The sequence below is a fragment of the Nomia melanderi genome, chromosome 5 (assembly GCF_051020985.1).
Source record: "Nomia melanderi isolate GNS246 chromosome 5, iyNomMela1, whole genome shotgun sequence".
NCBI classification, from domain to species: Eukaryota; Metazoa; Arthropoda; class Insecta; order Hymenoptera; family Halictidae; genus Nomia; species Nomia melanderi.
In genome coordinates this window covers 3,534,441-3,548,825 of record NC_135003.1, presented here as the reverse complement: position 1 = coordinate 3,548,825, position 14,385 = coordinate 3,534,441, and the positions used below count along the sequence as shown (strand labels likewise).

General features: G+C 33.5%; 3 protein-coding genes and 1 long non-coding RNA gene across 15 annotated transcripts in view; 1 reads left to right on the top strand and 3 right to left on the bottom strand.

Moving 5' to 3' along the window:
- The window catches only part of inaE (inactivation no afterpotential E), a 173,405-nt gene extending 171,887 nt beyond the window's left edge, over positions 1–1,518 (bottom strand). For 2 of the 8 annotated variants that reach the window (XM_076367687.1, XM_076367685.1), the window contains exon 1: positions 853–1,518. The gene's annotated coding sequence lies outside the window, so the exon portion shown is untranslated. The remainder of the gene's footprint in view (positions 1–852) is intronic. The other 6 variants (XM_076367686.1, XM_076367684.1, XM_076367688.1 and 3 more) reach the window with 5 other exon arrangements.
- A 91-nt stretch (positions 1,519–1,609) lies between these two features.
- LOC116424828 (uncharacterized) lies at positions 1,610–7,974 on the top strand. Its single transcript, XR_012998590.1, has 3 exons — positions 1,610–1,802; positions 7,400–7,459; positions 7,848–7,974. It is a non-coding gene; the product is annotated as an uncharacterized LOC116424828 (long non-coding RNA).
- On the bottom strand, positions 3,369–5,648 carry Gmer (GDP-L-fucose synthase-like protein). 4 transcript variants are annotated; one of them, XM_031971757.2, is made up of 7 exons: positions 5,487–5,648; positions 4,805–4,953; positions 4,601–4,715; positions 4,396–4,524; positions 4,101–4,314; positions 3,882–4,019; positions 3,369–3,759 (listed from the first exon to the last, which is right to left on the bottom strand). In XM_031971757.2, the coding sequence occupies exons 2-7, from the start codon at positions 4,939–4,941 to the stop codon at positions 3,524–3,526; spliced, it is 969 nt and encodes a 322-aa protein (XP_031827617.1). In that variant the 5' UTR covers positions 4,942–4,953; positions 5,487–5,648; the 3' UTR covers positions 3,369–3,523. The 4 variants fall into 4 exon arrangements, with proteins under 4 accessions (XP_031827617.1, XP_031827616.1, XP_031827615.1 ...); XM_031971756.2 differs by lacking the exon at positions 5,487–5,648 and adding an exon at positions 5,119–5,276; XM_031971755.2 differs by lacking the exon at positions 5,487–5,648 and adding an exon at positions 5,283–5,445 and having other exon boundaries at positions 3,371–3,759; positions 4,805–4,964.
- rictor (rapamycin-insensitive companion of Tor) lies at positions 7,120–13,024 on the bottom strand. Of its 2 annotated transcripts, XM_031971743.2 has the most exons (9): positions 12,874–13,024; positions 12,751–12,798; positions 12,231–12,387; positions 8,961–12,152; positions 8,684–8,813; positions 8,247–8,608; positions 7,869–7,971; positions 7,677–7,784; positions 7,120–7,593 (listed from the first exon to the last, which is right to left on the bottom strand). In XM_031971743.2, exons 1-9 carry the CDS (start codon positions 12,923–12,925, stop codon positions 7,225–7,227), a joined length of 4,521 nt encoding a protein of 1,506 aa, XP_031827603.1. In that variant the 5' UTR covers positions 12,926–13,024; the 3' UTR covers positions 7,120–7,224. The 2 variants fall into 2 exon arrangements, with proteins under 2 accessions (XP_031827603.1, XP_076223798.1); XM_076367683.1 differs by lacking the exon at positions 12,874–13,024 and having other exon boundaries at positions 12,673–12,798.
- Positions 13,025–14,385: the final 1,361 nt, after the last annotated feature.

Here is a 14,385-nt window from a genome sequence, read left to right as displayed (position 1 = left end):
TACGAAAAATATACTCTAAGATTATGGTGCAATAGTATCGCACCCTTACGCTGTATTCAATATAATCCTATTTGCTTTAATGTCTCATTCATGACATGAATTTTACTAACATTGTCATTCTACATTATTTGCTATATCCTCTTTTTAAAAAGAAATATTCACGCTATCCGTTATCGAGAATTGCACATGCAACCTTCTAGTATTTTTAAAAAAAGAAATTCTTTTATAGACTGAAGAATAGTTCTCCACCTACACGCGTGTTAAATAGAACCATTTCACCGTACAAGCTTCAATTTTCTGAGTTAATTAAACCATACGACAACATCAGGTTCCTGAGGTCACCAGGACTATTACAGATTTCATTCCAACGAAATGAATTGATAATGATTTCCATGAAATCAATGGCACCTATTAAAAGAGTCGCGAAACCTTAAAGAAAGATTGCCATGTTCGCCCGGAATAGGATTAAAGCAAAGCTGACGTAACGCTTTGCCCGCATGAGGAAGAAACCCCGTAAAAAACGAATCCCTTGAAAACAAGAAACACCACAAAATCGACTTAATCATCAAAATTTTCACCAAAATATCCAATAATCATAACCACCCAAGCAAATTACAACACGTTCCGAAAAACAACCTGAAGACAACGCCGCAAATCATTCCACCAATCAATTACCCTCTTCCACCCAGACAATCAATACTAATTAACTTATCTCCGTCTCCAGAATTAAGCACCCTATAACGTCCTACTCAAAATGCCCCAACGTCCCGACGTACAGGTACAACAAAACTTCCACTTCAATCCAATCCAAACTCAAATCTTCTTCAGGGGAATGAGGAATGGGCAATTTACCTTACCATAATGTCTACTCGAATTCTTTCAGCGACAACAATCAACAAATTTTGTACCGGTCACACGTTATCAACGGTCTTCGATCATGGTCCACAGACCACGAGACATTGTCGAATCCTTTCGCGACAATCTTCATCAGTTCTTCCAGAATCACAGCACTTTCATCTGATTCGACGAGGACTCGACGAAGTCGGCTACTTCTGGCAGCGTGGCTCGTCGGGCAACCCCATAGGCGGATACATTCTCGACCGGCGTTACCGTGCACGGTGTCGCAACGCGTGTAAACGCACCCCCGTCACCGTTGCATCGCCGCCCGCGTGCCGCGAGTCTGCGGCTCGCTGGTGCATCTCACTCGCGGAGCCAAAACCGACGACGCCGCACCACGTGCGAAGAGCGACATCGCATAGCGGCACCACGACTCCCGATGTATATATGTACGTGTGTGAGTGAGTGAGTGAGTGAGTGAATGAGAAAGTAGTGTGTGTGTGTGTTGTGTGTGCATGTGAGTGTGTGTATATGTACACGCAAAAAACACTTATCACCAGCGACCGTCGAGGTGAGCCACCTCGAGCGCGACTGAGCAACGAATTTTGAGCCACCGTCGAACACCACCACCGACGGGACTCCGGAGGGCGCTTAATTTACGTCGACGGGCGCGCGTGCGTCGCGACGCCCGCCGCTGCCGCAAGACGGGACGCGACGCGTCGCGTCGCAGCGACGCTCCGCCTCGCTACACTTGCAGTAGCATCGAGTGTCGCTGACGAGCTCTCCTGTCGTCAGTGGTCTTCAAGCTTTGGAATGCAGGATCACAATTTAATCCTTTGCATGCGATGGTGAACGGTCGACGTTCTTTGCTAAGTGGTTCTCGAGGGTTTTTCGTTGTTATCTTAGACTGTTTTATGGGATATTTTGTTATGACTTTATTCAAGCTGAAAGCGGTATCGAGGATTGTGAGTTTCGGTTGCTAAAAGTATTTGTTTATAGATTCTATTTTAGAAGAATTTTATTATCTTAGAATGTTTTATGGTATTTTTCCCAAATTATTGAGATTTTCGTTTTTATTGAAACTGAAAATATCAAAGATTGTGAGTTTTGGTTGTTGAAAGTATTTATTTATTTTAGTTTCTGTTTTGGAAGGATTTTATTTGTAAATGTATTGGTTTGTATGTAATTTTTAATCTAGGAGAATTTTATTTGTTGAAAATGTTCATTTGTCTGTTGTTTCTGTTGCAAATAAGCTGAGGTTGCTGGGTGACTTTGTATGCTAAGGGTTCATTCGAGGATATTTTTAAATTGAAGAGAAATATGAGAAACTTCTTATTGACGTATTTGTTTCTAATTTATTAACAATAATGTTCACGTAAAACATTTTACATGAAAAAATTATGAACCGAATGAAAATTCATCTTTTTTATAGTACTGCCGTCCAGAGGATGATTCTATGAATAAAAATAAGTTGGATATGTTGATTGAAATATTGTTGAGCAAGATTTGGTTTTTGAGAAAATTCTATCTAAAACTTTGTTGAGCAAACGTGTATTTGAATAACTTTAGATAGTGAAATTGATAAGGAGTTATTGTATATGTGAAGATAAGAAAAAATAAATATAAAGAAGGAGAATAAGATTCTTTTATTTAGAAGCTAATTTTCGTAAAGGATTGATACATATTATTGAACATATTTTTTCCATAGTTAGCCAAATGAACGGATACTTGATGAATTTTTAACTGGATTTTCTCGTAAACGAGGTTTTAAACGAAAATATTTTATTCTACGTTTTTAACTAATTTTTCTATGCATAATAATTTTCTATCGATTGCACCATTCATATTGTACATTTTATTGTATAAAACAAACAGCTATTCTATTATAATTGATGATAAAATCTTTACATTATAAAAAAGGAATTAATATAAAATATCATATTTAAATTCTCGGTTTTAAATTTAAGTTCCATATAAAAATTAATTTATAAACACGCGTGAAAGTAAAAATACGTAATAAATAATAAAAGTAGTTAAGAAAATAGTATCACCTTTGAATAATAAAATGCTAGAAAAGTTTGGTTAAATACATATTACGTCTTTTTAAAATCTTGTATATTTTTTTAAATGTCTTTTATACACTTTGAGGCTATTGGGGCGTTTACCCAGCCGATATAAAGTACAAAAAATTACAAAATGAAAGATATCAGTATTATTAGTTCGTACATGCAGTCCTGTAAATATCAAGACGTGTTTGCTTGCATTGATAAACCACCAATAAACATAATATAACATTGTTGTGTCATGCGAATCACATGTATCAAAGATAATTTCAAAATAAAATTTTACATAAATTTTATTTTAAAATAGTTAATCTTTATTTTACAGAAAATTACATGATATCTACAGAATATTTATTTCAAAAATATACAATATGTATGGCAATAATGCTTAATACATAAGATTTTATTTTAATATGTAGTTTATAGTAGTAATATCACAAATTAGGAAATATAATTATATGTAACTCATTTCCAACCTTTCAGCAAATTGCTATATTAATTAAATAGGAAAATAATTAAAAATGCAGTTTCTTAATTTTAAATTTAGTGTAATTAAAATACCTCTGGTATTACTTAAATAATTATACACTTTAAATAGAACATATATATATATCTGACATTCATTAATTTCTAGCCTGATTATAATTTGTTATATACCAATCAACACTTTCTTTAATGGCTTGATTGAATGGTGTAAATTCAAAATCTGGTAAATATTTTCGCAGTTTTCCATTGCTTGCTGTTTTTTTATATTGTCCATCAGCTGCGGATACATCATATACTATTTTTCCTTTGAAGTTAAATGCCTGTGCAATTGCTTCAGCTACTTGCGATATTGTAACTTCTTGTGATTCATCCACTGTACAGTAGAAAAATAAATACTTCATTAATTACAGAAAACCATATACTTTATTAGTTGTAGAACACTATATGTAGTAACATACTACAATATTGCATTAATTTTATCTATTTTAGGTATACCTGATAATATTATTGGCTCCACAGAATCATATTCTCTCAATACCCATATTATCAATTTAGCTAGATCTAAACTATAAATAAACTGTCTCAAGGGTTTTCCAGAACCCAGTACTGTAAATTCTTTATCTTCTGTATTTCCTGAAAGATGGATATTCATACTAATCTCAGTCTACAAAATATCATGTGAATATTAAAATATTCATTAAAAATTTTCTGTACCATCTTTTATCAAATCATAAAGTCTGCGCATTAATCCTGGTATTACATGACTAGCACTAGGATGGAAATTATCATTTGGGCCAAACACATTGCAAGGAACGATACTGGTATAAAGCCTACCATGTTGTTCATAATAACCCCTATTTGCTACATCTATAAGACGCTTAGCATAACTATAACCATAATTTGATGGATGTGGTGGTCCATTATGAATCTAAAGAAATTTTTTAAAAAGAACATAAATTTAAATATCAATTAAAATCTTACATAGTATGTAAACTTAAAATGACAATACCATAGTTTCATCAATGGGATATGTTGTTTTATCAGGAAATATGCAAGTTGATAAACATGAAATAACTTTAACGACCCCATTTTCATGAGCAGTTTGTAATACATTATCATTCATATGAATATTATTCCTCTAAAAATTCAAAAAATATATGTTGATTAATTTAATATCAATTATATATCAATCGCTTAAAATTAACTTAATTTACCAAAAAATCCAAATTATGTGCCATATTGTGAAATAGACCACCAACCATAGCAGCCAAGTGAACAACATGTGTTGGTTTATGTTTTTCGAATAATTTCTCTGTACTTTGCTTATTACTGAAAACATTAAGCATTTATCGTAGAATAAATAAATAAAGGTCTACTGCCCTAATTACTGAAATCATAATAATTAGAAAATAATTTACCATAAGTCTGCATCTTTAGAGCCTACAAATATCCAATTCTCATTTTCATTTTTATCGTTTTCAATAATCATCTGAATGGCTTTACCCACTAATCCTGTCCCACCAGTTACAAGTACCGTTTTTTCTTTCTCAGACATATTTCATAAAATCTAAATAAAACCTTGAATGTTAAAACCTATCTTTTATTTATAGTAATTGTAATTACAAGAAAACTATTATAAATTGCTTATATAGTTGAAGTGGTTAATTGTAAAAAATTAGTAAAGAATGTTTAAATATATATTTTATAATACTTTCAACAGTAAAATACAAACACATAACGTAACGTCACTTTGATAACGTGGTCATATTTTTACAATTGTAAACACAAGAAACTAATGAAAATATTCTCAGTAACATGAAATATTTATGCACATACATCGTATTATGTATGTTTAATTTAATAACACAGACTTCTAATAATAATTTCATAACTTACATGTTACAAATAAAAAACAAATTGATAGTTCATTAACTAAAAAAATCGTATGTTATTGACAGAGTAGTACTCGAAAACTGATAAATAACATGATTCGAATTTCACTGTATGATAGGAGTCATCACTGCCATCTGCTAGTGCAAATATTGAAATACTACAGATGAGTTATACTACCGACGAAATGTAATAGATGAAACACCTTACACAGATTTATAGTTTGTTTTATGAAAGAAAAGCTCTAGGAAACAGACAGCTTCTGACCGTGTATTTCGGTGTGGAGTTAACTGTCATAACGAAACACAGCGGTTTACCGTGCAACATTATCACATTGTGAGACGAAGCATGGTATTCTTTTCCCTCTTATAAACGAAGTGTTACTCTTTTAGTGGCACGATAAAGTAGATTTCTACATTTATCGAAAATATTTTATACCCCAGTGTTTAGAAGTTGCGAAATATTTCTTTATCTCGAAAGATATTAATTATATACAGTTCGTTCTTGCTTTATATTGATTAGAAAAAATTGAACTTTTTGAGAAAATTTTAGTTTCAGTTTGAACATTACTTGCGAACAATATAATGATAAATAAATTCATATTTTATATATTTTGTCTTAAAATAATAACATTAAATTTCTGAGAAAAGTATAATCAGTTTCTTTAAAGTTCTGCTTAGAAAATGCAAGTTTAAAGATGTAGTTCATAATGAAATTAATGCAACAATACCTCTTTACTTAGTAACACCGCGATGCGGCATTCCGCAAGTAAAAGACTTGTGCATTCGATTATTTCCATTATCAGAACATAAAAATATTCACGGTTTCCTACGTAGTAAGAACGTAATACAGATTATATTCTAGATCTAAATAATAAATATACACTGGTATGCAAAATTAAGGAAACAAGATTTTCTTTGATAAATTACCAATGTTCAGACTGTTGTAACTTTCTGAAAAGAAATCGTAGAATATCTTGGCTCATTTTAAGTCATGAAGTTTCTACTTTTGCAGTTCATTGCTTTTAGTATAAAATGTTTGTATACATCATATAACCAATGGTAACGGGAACAAACCTTTTTGTTTCAAAAATTCTTTAAATTCGAATATCACTACAAATATTGAAAACATTTGTTCACGAGTATCTCTACTATACATTTAAAGACTGGAGTTACCCCTTTACAATTCTTTAAAACTTAAACGTAGGTATCGCTTTAGTTATTGTTCGTAAGATTCGAGTGGCTCTTCTTTCACTTACCTCAAAGATGTCTACTTGAGTACCCATGAGCACCATAACAACATTCCTTCACAAAAAGTTACCCTCCCTATATCTACTTTTACTTATTTCTTGAACACTACATAGAACTACTCACATATGTAGATACACAGTGTCGGTCAGCTCCTAAAGTAAAAGTAGTGAGGGAACGCTGTTTTCGAGTTGCTAGCGTGAGAGGAGTAAGTTAGACACCTCTAAGCTACCATATCGTAACTGTTAAATAAATAAGTAAATATAAACCATAAATATGTTAAACATATTTATATATATAAATAAATAAATAAATATAAACCATAAATATGTTAATTTTTTACGGAATAAGTGTTACATCTAATAGGGTAGTCCACTCTCAAAATGCTTCAATCGGAAAGGGTTAAAACATTTTGCCATTTTCACTGGAACGTTTGCCATTTTTTATTTAAACTATGTATCGAAATAATAAGTTTGATCGTTCACGCTATATGCATCTATCAGGCGATCATAAATTATTTCGCGATAACCAGAAATCGTTTAAAAAAATGAAAAATATCTTGTTCTTCTAATTATTGGCAGTGAATTACACAAATACACTGTTTCACTGATTTATGATTCAATTTTGGCAGTGTAATTTATTTCATAATTCGTTATTACTTTAATACAAAATATTTACAATTGCTTGAGAGTCGGTGACTGCTAATCAAGGCTGATGGCACTGTTTGTACCTGTTACCTTTAATATTCTATCAGAACTCTTTGATAGACGTATTCTTTCTTCCGGTTTCAAAATTTCGGCTATTAGTTTTTCATCGCTCAGTCGTTCGGAATTCCTCAAAACTTCTTGCACTTTATTGCATTGTTGTGTTTTACAGGAATCGCCTCCTGCCTCCTCGGTGACAACATCCAGTTGCGTTACTTCAATCTCAGAAAAAGTAAGTCTTCCATTGATTTTATTTTCTGAAGGCACAAGGGGCTTGGGTTCAGCTGCCGCAGGAGTGGGCGATTGTAACGGTTTTTCCTCATTACTCGCATTTAATTTTAGAATATTTGCAGGTTCTACATAAAGCTGCATTATAAAGTTATTAGTAAAGAAATTACTGTTATATAACACAATTAAAATTGTATCTAAGAAAACATTCATAAACTCACTGCATCAAATGTAGAGTCTAGAAACAATTCCTGTAGAAATCGTCGTGCCGGCATTCTGTAAGTACCGCTACCTAAACGAGCTGCTACATCCGAAAATAAACAAGTATCCTATAACGTAAAGAAACAATTACATGGTAAAAAAATGTCGAAAATACTATATATCTGTTTCAGAATCTTAATATTTGGACCTACCTGAAATTTGTCTGAATGCAGCTGTCGCAGTCTAAGCAGGGTCTGTCGACTATGTCGATACCATAAGGGATTCGCTAATCGCTGTGCGTGTCTAAGTATTATCCTGTACAAATAAAATATTGTGTTGTGAAAATTTACTATATCTTTGTAATTTATTATTTGTATCTTAAAGACTTATACGATGAAATACTTTATTTTCATAAAAAACTCATAGTGTGATTATGCCCTCTAGAATTTAAAATAGTGTCACTAGAAACTATACTTGAGTTTATCACTAATTTGAATTTACTATTCGTAAACGTTTAGCATTAAGAACGCTGGAATCCCATTGTTTCCTATTATATTACAGTTATAATATAAAAAGAACAACAATTTTACCTTTGTAATTTAGCATCTTGTTCTGAATCTTTATTACTAATTCTGCCATTATAACACACTAAACAGATACGGCAATGTTCCGCATCCTCGTCATATTCCGAACAGGATTCTTCGTCTACTTCAGTCGTTTCTACATCAGATTTAGGTATATCGTCGGTTACAGACAAAATCGACGGCTGTGGTGGTTCCGGAAATATAGTTATAAGTCTTTTTGGAAGAGCAATACCCATGTAAAATAAATTATCGTTACTATCTTCAGGAGGTGGGGGTGTCGGAGTATATATGTGCTCTGCAATCCAGCTGCGAGACGAGTCAAATTCTGATAAACTTTGCAATGAAAGTCGACCATCCAAACTATACATCTAACAAAACATACAAACTAAATGTTAAATCTAATATATGTTATTATATAAAAAATCAATTTGAAATATACTTGCCTCCAAACTACTCTGAGAATAACTCGGTCTTCGATGGCGTTGCAGGCTACGGAGTTTCGCATATCCCTCAGCATCCTGTTGACTTAATCTTTGAATACTAGAAACGGGACTTGGTGTTTCTCCTCTTTCTCTATAAGTACATATAAATTGTGTAAATATATTTTCAAATATATATATTTCTGGATAAAACGTATGAATTAACAGTAAGTTCTCTTGTAATGATTTGTTTAAATTTTTGCACTGGATTACAATAAGAAAAACTTGAAAGGAAACTTACGGTAAAGCATAACGTCTTGCTTCAAGATCTGTAGCTGCACTTTCAGATCGATTTCTGGTCCTTCGAGCCACTGGTTCTGGTAATTCTGGCTTGCCATCGCTAAGGCTTCTATGGTGTCGTTGTATAGGAATTGGACTCGGCGCTGGATATTTGCTAGGAGGTACAACAGGCCAGTGATCACCACGTCTGTGTCTAACGCATGGCCAGTCAAAAGAAGACAAAGCATCAGCACCCGCGCGAGTAGTTCCAATAAGACTGAGAGCGTACATAGCTGTTGCTCGAACCGAATAATACAAACAAGTCTCAGCAATGGATGTTATCAATTCTATTGTTCCTAAATGATTCAACTGTTCCACACCCGCAGCTGATGTTCCTGCATGACCAAGCACCCATAATGCAGACTTTACTCTTAAAATCTTTTTATTTAAACCATTATTTTGCTCATCTCGAGATTTAGCCTCTAATCTCCAAGTTCTTTCTGTAGTATTACGTCTGGAATCATCTAAACTTGTTTTACGACGAACATCCACCAAAGAATCAACTTTTTGAGGACTACATACATCCGTTGCCTCAGCGACTTCAGAATCCATTATTGTTTCTAATCTATTTGATTCTACTGTCTCATCCGTACTAGATTCTTCTGACATTACGCAAACATCGTCGATTACAGAACAATTAGTTTTGGTGCATCTTGAGTTTGATTCTGAGTCAGTACTGCCTACTTCCATTCTAAACCGTTGAACGACTCGAGCGAATCGTTGTATCACATTTCGACGTATCAGTAACTGCATGCCTAAATCGTATTGTGCCAACTGCCCTACTAAATGTGGTAGAATGAAAATATTATGAGGCGTCATGGGAACGTTAGTTGTTCTTCTGTGATAACTTCCAGTTTCGTCTCTTTGACGACGGGTTAATGAATCGTGTATTTCTCCTTCTATTAAACCAACATATCTCTCTGCAAAACCACCAGGACAGATCCATCTTTCTAATTCTTCAGTAGGAGAGGATAGTGTTGTAAAACCTTGATGAAGAGAGTAAAGTCGAATTTTCAACAAGTAACCTTTGTCACCTAACTCTTCAAGCCATTTACTCCAATCTCGAGATTGACTTTCATGCTGCAATAGAGCTTCTAAATATTCTGGCTCTTCGCAAGCTTCATGTAATGCCTCTAAAGCAGTTAATGCTACAGTTTTACTGGAGTCAGACAATCTAGCAGTTAGTAGTGATATTGCCCATCGATAGGCATCAGACATTCTGGCTCTGAGTATCAATCGAAGGAACTGTGTGGCATATAGACGTGTACCTTCTGATGTTGCTTCAGTAATAATCTTGGTCATTACTTTTCTATTAGCTCCGTCTCTACAATAATCTAAACTTGAAACTATAAGTTTAACGTAACAGTCATGATTAGTAGCTAAAGCTAAGTCTTGCAACTTCTCTAATAAATTAAACCCATTCAGAATTACAGTTCCTTTCGCTGATTGACTTAATTGTCCAAGAAATAGAAAATACTTCTGACAACAAGTGGTAGACATATGACGAGGTGAAAATAGACACTCGTGAGCAGATTGAGCTGTTCGTAAACAAGCAATTTGTTCAGCTATATCTCCAATTAACTCATTCAACAATTTTGAACCCTCCGGTTCATGTAGTTCTAATAAACAGTTTAATAAATCACAACCAGCTAATGTTGCTTCTCGTGCTAAATTGGCATTCGTTGCTAATTCTATCCTACTATATCCATTTGAACATGGTTTAAAGTAACGTACAAGCCTTTTCATGAACAGTCTATGATCAGAATCATGAAGAGTTCGCATGATATCTTCTCGTGAACGTAATATGGATCGCACCACCGGCCAATTCCATGCAAGTGCGTCTTTAGAGCTGAGTACTTGAGCATCCTTTAAAAGAGGTGTAGTTGGTGATTCTCTACGTAGCCAGTGTCTATTAGAAGTTCGTTGACGCCTTGGTAATGTTGGTCTCAACCAACTACCCGCTTGTAAAATTTTATCAAGAAACAAACTAGCCGGCGCTGGTCTCCGACGCATCATGGTATGCATTCGTTCCAAAATGGTTACAGCTGCTAAGGCTTGATGCTTTCCTGTACTCGCATGTTCCAATAAATTCGGTAACGGCGGTGTAAGATCACATACTTCAGACGGCAGTAAAGAATGTGCAAGATGCAATAATGCACCCAAAAGAACAGCAGCACGTACAGAAATAAAAGTGTCAGTAGAAACTATAGTTTCTGCAAGGGCATGATGTAAGCCACATTCCAATAAAGCATAAACCAACAACGCTAAATGAATTTCTGTTATGTTTGGACAGCGCGATGATAAAGATGGTAAAATATACTTTCCCTCGGCTGCGACAAAACCTTCTGACAATTTCCACGAGTCACGTGTTCTACTAGGATCTATTGCAGCGAGAGCAACATCAGGTTCATCTGTCCATGTAGGTAATGGTAGATCCAACAATTCGTAAAGTAATTCTAATACAGCACCTCTTACTTCAAGTTGTTCAACATACAAAATATCTGCTATAGCTTTCAGACCTGAATTATCGTCCGGTCGACAGAAATGTAGAACACCAGAGTAAGATCTTAATATACTTAATAATGCTAGTTTACTCGCTGCAAATCTTTCTCGTTCCTCTTTCGTTCCATCTATACTCAATGAATGTAGCTCACAATAAGGAGCTGCGAAGCATAAAAGAGAAACGCTACTCCTAGTTTCAGGAGTATTTAATAATTTTAATAAAACTCCTACAACAGATTCAATTATAGCAGGACTTTGTCCAGTCATGGCAGCTCTTCCAAGAGCACCAATTCCTCCACAACTGATTAATAAATTTGAATTTAAAACTCCTAACTCACACAGAGTTGCTAAGAATGCTCGAAATGCTCCATCTTTCTCTTCGATTCCTCCATTTATCAGACTGATTAAAGATCTTGCTAAAATAGGACTAAAATGTTTTGGAGCTAATACTAAAATTCGTCTAACCAGTCTAAGGGCTTGCAGTCCTTCCATTTCATTTCGTAAATTAACATCCATGCTACGAGCCACAAAATATGGATATTGCAATTTGTTAATTGCAACGACATCTTGCTCTTTCTTGAGCATGTATCGAACTGCTCGCAATGCAGCAGCACGTACTTGTGTTGCTTCATGGACAAGACCCACACGTAAACTACAAAATCAATATTCAATATAATAATAAATAATAATAACCTGATAGTATCCATAATAAATATTTTTGAATTCTTACCAGCAGAAGACATCATCAGTAGAATATCCATAATCTGGTGAATCATTTTCACTAATCAGTTTAACAATCGCATTAAGATACGCTAATTTCTTTACGCTTGGAACACTGTGAGTCTGACAGAGATTGGTCAAAATTTCAGTTATGTTTTCCTTTAATCCTATAAAATAAATTTATTTCTGCTTGTTATTGTATTTCAGATATTTCTTATAAAATGTAATTAATGAAACATAAAATAAATATATAAATATTTCCTTTAACAATGTAAAACAACTAATTCATCTATTAATATATAAAAAAACCTATAAACATTGATAAGAAGAAAATGATTTTCAATGTTCCTTGAATGATGATATAGTCTAATTTAAAAATGATACATTCTAGTATGTTTCAATAGAGATATCTACTGCATTAAATGATCCGAATTACAAATAACCAGGCATACATAATAGTAGAGTGGTGCAAGATGCGTTATCAAAGTATTATGGGTAGAAAGTCGCAGGTTACAGGTTAGGTTACTAACCTCTTGACAGATCAACCTGCACGCAGCTGTCTTCAGTGTTTGGACGGCCTATAAAAAGAACACGTGAATAGAAAACAAGCGTAGTTTCGAAATAAAGAAACTGTCAGCCAATGTTTAACGTACGCTGGCTCATACGAAGGTTTCTACCCCAATTCTTCCAATTACGAAATGCCATTTCTTTACCGGCTGCTACCCACGATCACAGTCAACACTTTTTGTCCGATTGTTATTAAGGGTCTTTTGCGTGGTATATGACATTCTCATTGTTAACCCGAACCCCGAAGCACTATAAATGCACTACTGATAAATCAAGTGTAACACGAGTCAAGTGTTATATGAGAACGTTGCACTCAACGCACCGCACTCTTCGGGAAATTTGTAGGTACCTGAGAAAGTTCCAAGAGTCACGATAGACACGCGATCGACGGTTGAGTGCGCTTTCTGTTTCTAATTTCGCGTAAAAACTTTCGAACCGTTACGTCCCCTACTAAATCTTTATATCGTGTAAGACACTAAAAAAATCCAAAACTTCAAACACCAAATACTTTTCTGCAAAAATTTTAATGTATAGTTCTTTGTGTAAATACTGTATGATAAACTCGACAAATTTGAAATTTTTCATTTCAGAAGATGCAAATCGCAAAGCAACAATCTGCACTTCGTCGTTACATCCTGTACCTCATAACACAGTTATGTCGATTAACTTTATGTTCGCCACTTTTTGTATGACACTGCATTTTTAAAAATTATAACGCACGCTCTTTTAAATTAGAATACAACGTGTTCACATTTAAACATTCGTTACATCCTTGCCAAACTTCTATTCTATACTATAAAATTGAGTGTAATATTTTGTAATTAATACATTCCTTTAATGTGCGTTCATTTTATTCGCGCCATAACCTAAACAATTATTTATGTATATCAAACAATAGTATCCGACTCTGATCATGTACGTTACAAGTAATATTTAGGATATATATGGTTATACAAATCTACATTTTTGTAAAATAAAATAAGAAAACTGAAATTTAAATAGAATTTTGTATATCATTATATATTCTGCTTACTCTATACAAATATGTAGGCATTTTGCAATATACGGGGTGTCCTAATATTTAGGATACGGACAGTTAAAATAATTATACACCCTACTTTGATAATCAGAGAATCAAAATAAGAATTCTATTATATAATATAATTATTAATGATATAATGTATTTTTCAAATTCCCATTCATTATTGAAATATTCTAAATTTAAAATATGCTTACATTTTAGAAAAATTTTTCATTATTCATTTAGATTTAAAATATTTTAAATTCTATGCAAGATGTAACATTCTTATAATATGTTCGGTAATTCCATAATAACAACAAATGATAAAAAAATGTAAATTTTTGTATAACAGAAATAATCATAGCCATAAACTCGATATTAGATTCAATTTATTAACTTAGAAATCGCTAAATATGTAGAAGGATTAATATGTATAACATTATGAATGGGAAGTTTTATATAATTTTGTTTAAAATGGAACACACATATATTTATGATAAAAAGCTGTAAAAATATATAGCAGTACCATCTAACATTATCATTAAAAAGTAGCATGTTCTGTTTTGCCACAGATGGC

Coding starts and splice junctions, on each gene's coding strand:
- Gmer (XM_031971757.2), bottom strand. CDS start 4,941: ATGTCTGAGAAAGAAAAAACGGTACTTGTAACTGGTGGGACAGGATTA. Junction 4,525..4,600: donor CACATAATTTGGATTTTTTG/GTAAATTAAGTT, acceptor TTGAATTTTTAG/AGGAATAATATTCATATGAA. Junction 4,315..4,395: donor ATCCCATTGATGAAACTATG/GTATTGTCATTT, acceptor AAATTTCTTTAG/ATTCATAATGGACCACCACA.
- rictor (XM_031971743.2), bottom strand. CDS start 12,925: ATGGCATTTCGTAATTGGAAGAATTGGGGTAGAAACCTTCGTATGAGC. Junction 12,799..12,873: donor AAACCTTCGTATGAGCCAGC/GTACGTTAAACA, acceptor TTCTTTTTATAG/GCCGTCCAAACACTGAAGAC. Junction 7,594..7,676: donor TAGACTCTACATTTGATGCA/GTGAGTTTATGA, acceptor TTTATAATGCAG/CTTTATGTAGAACCTGCAAA.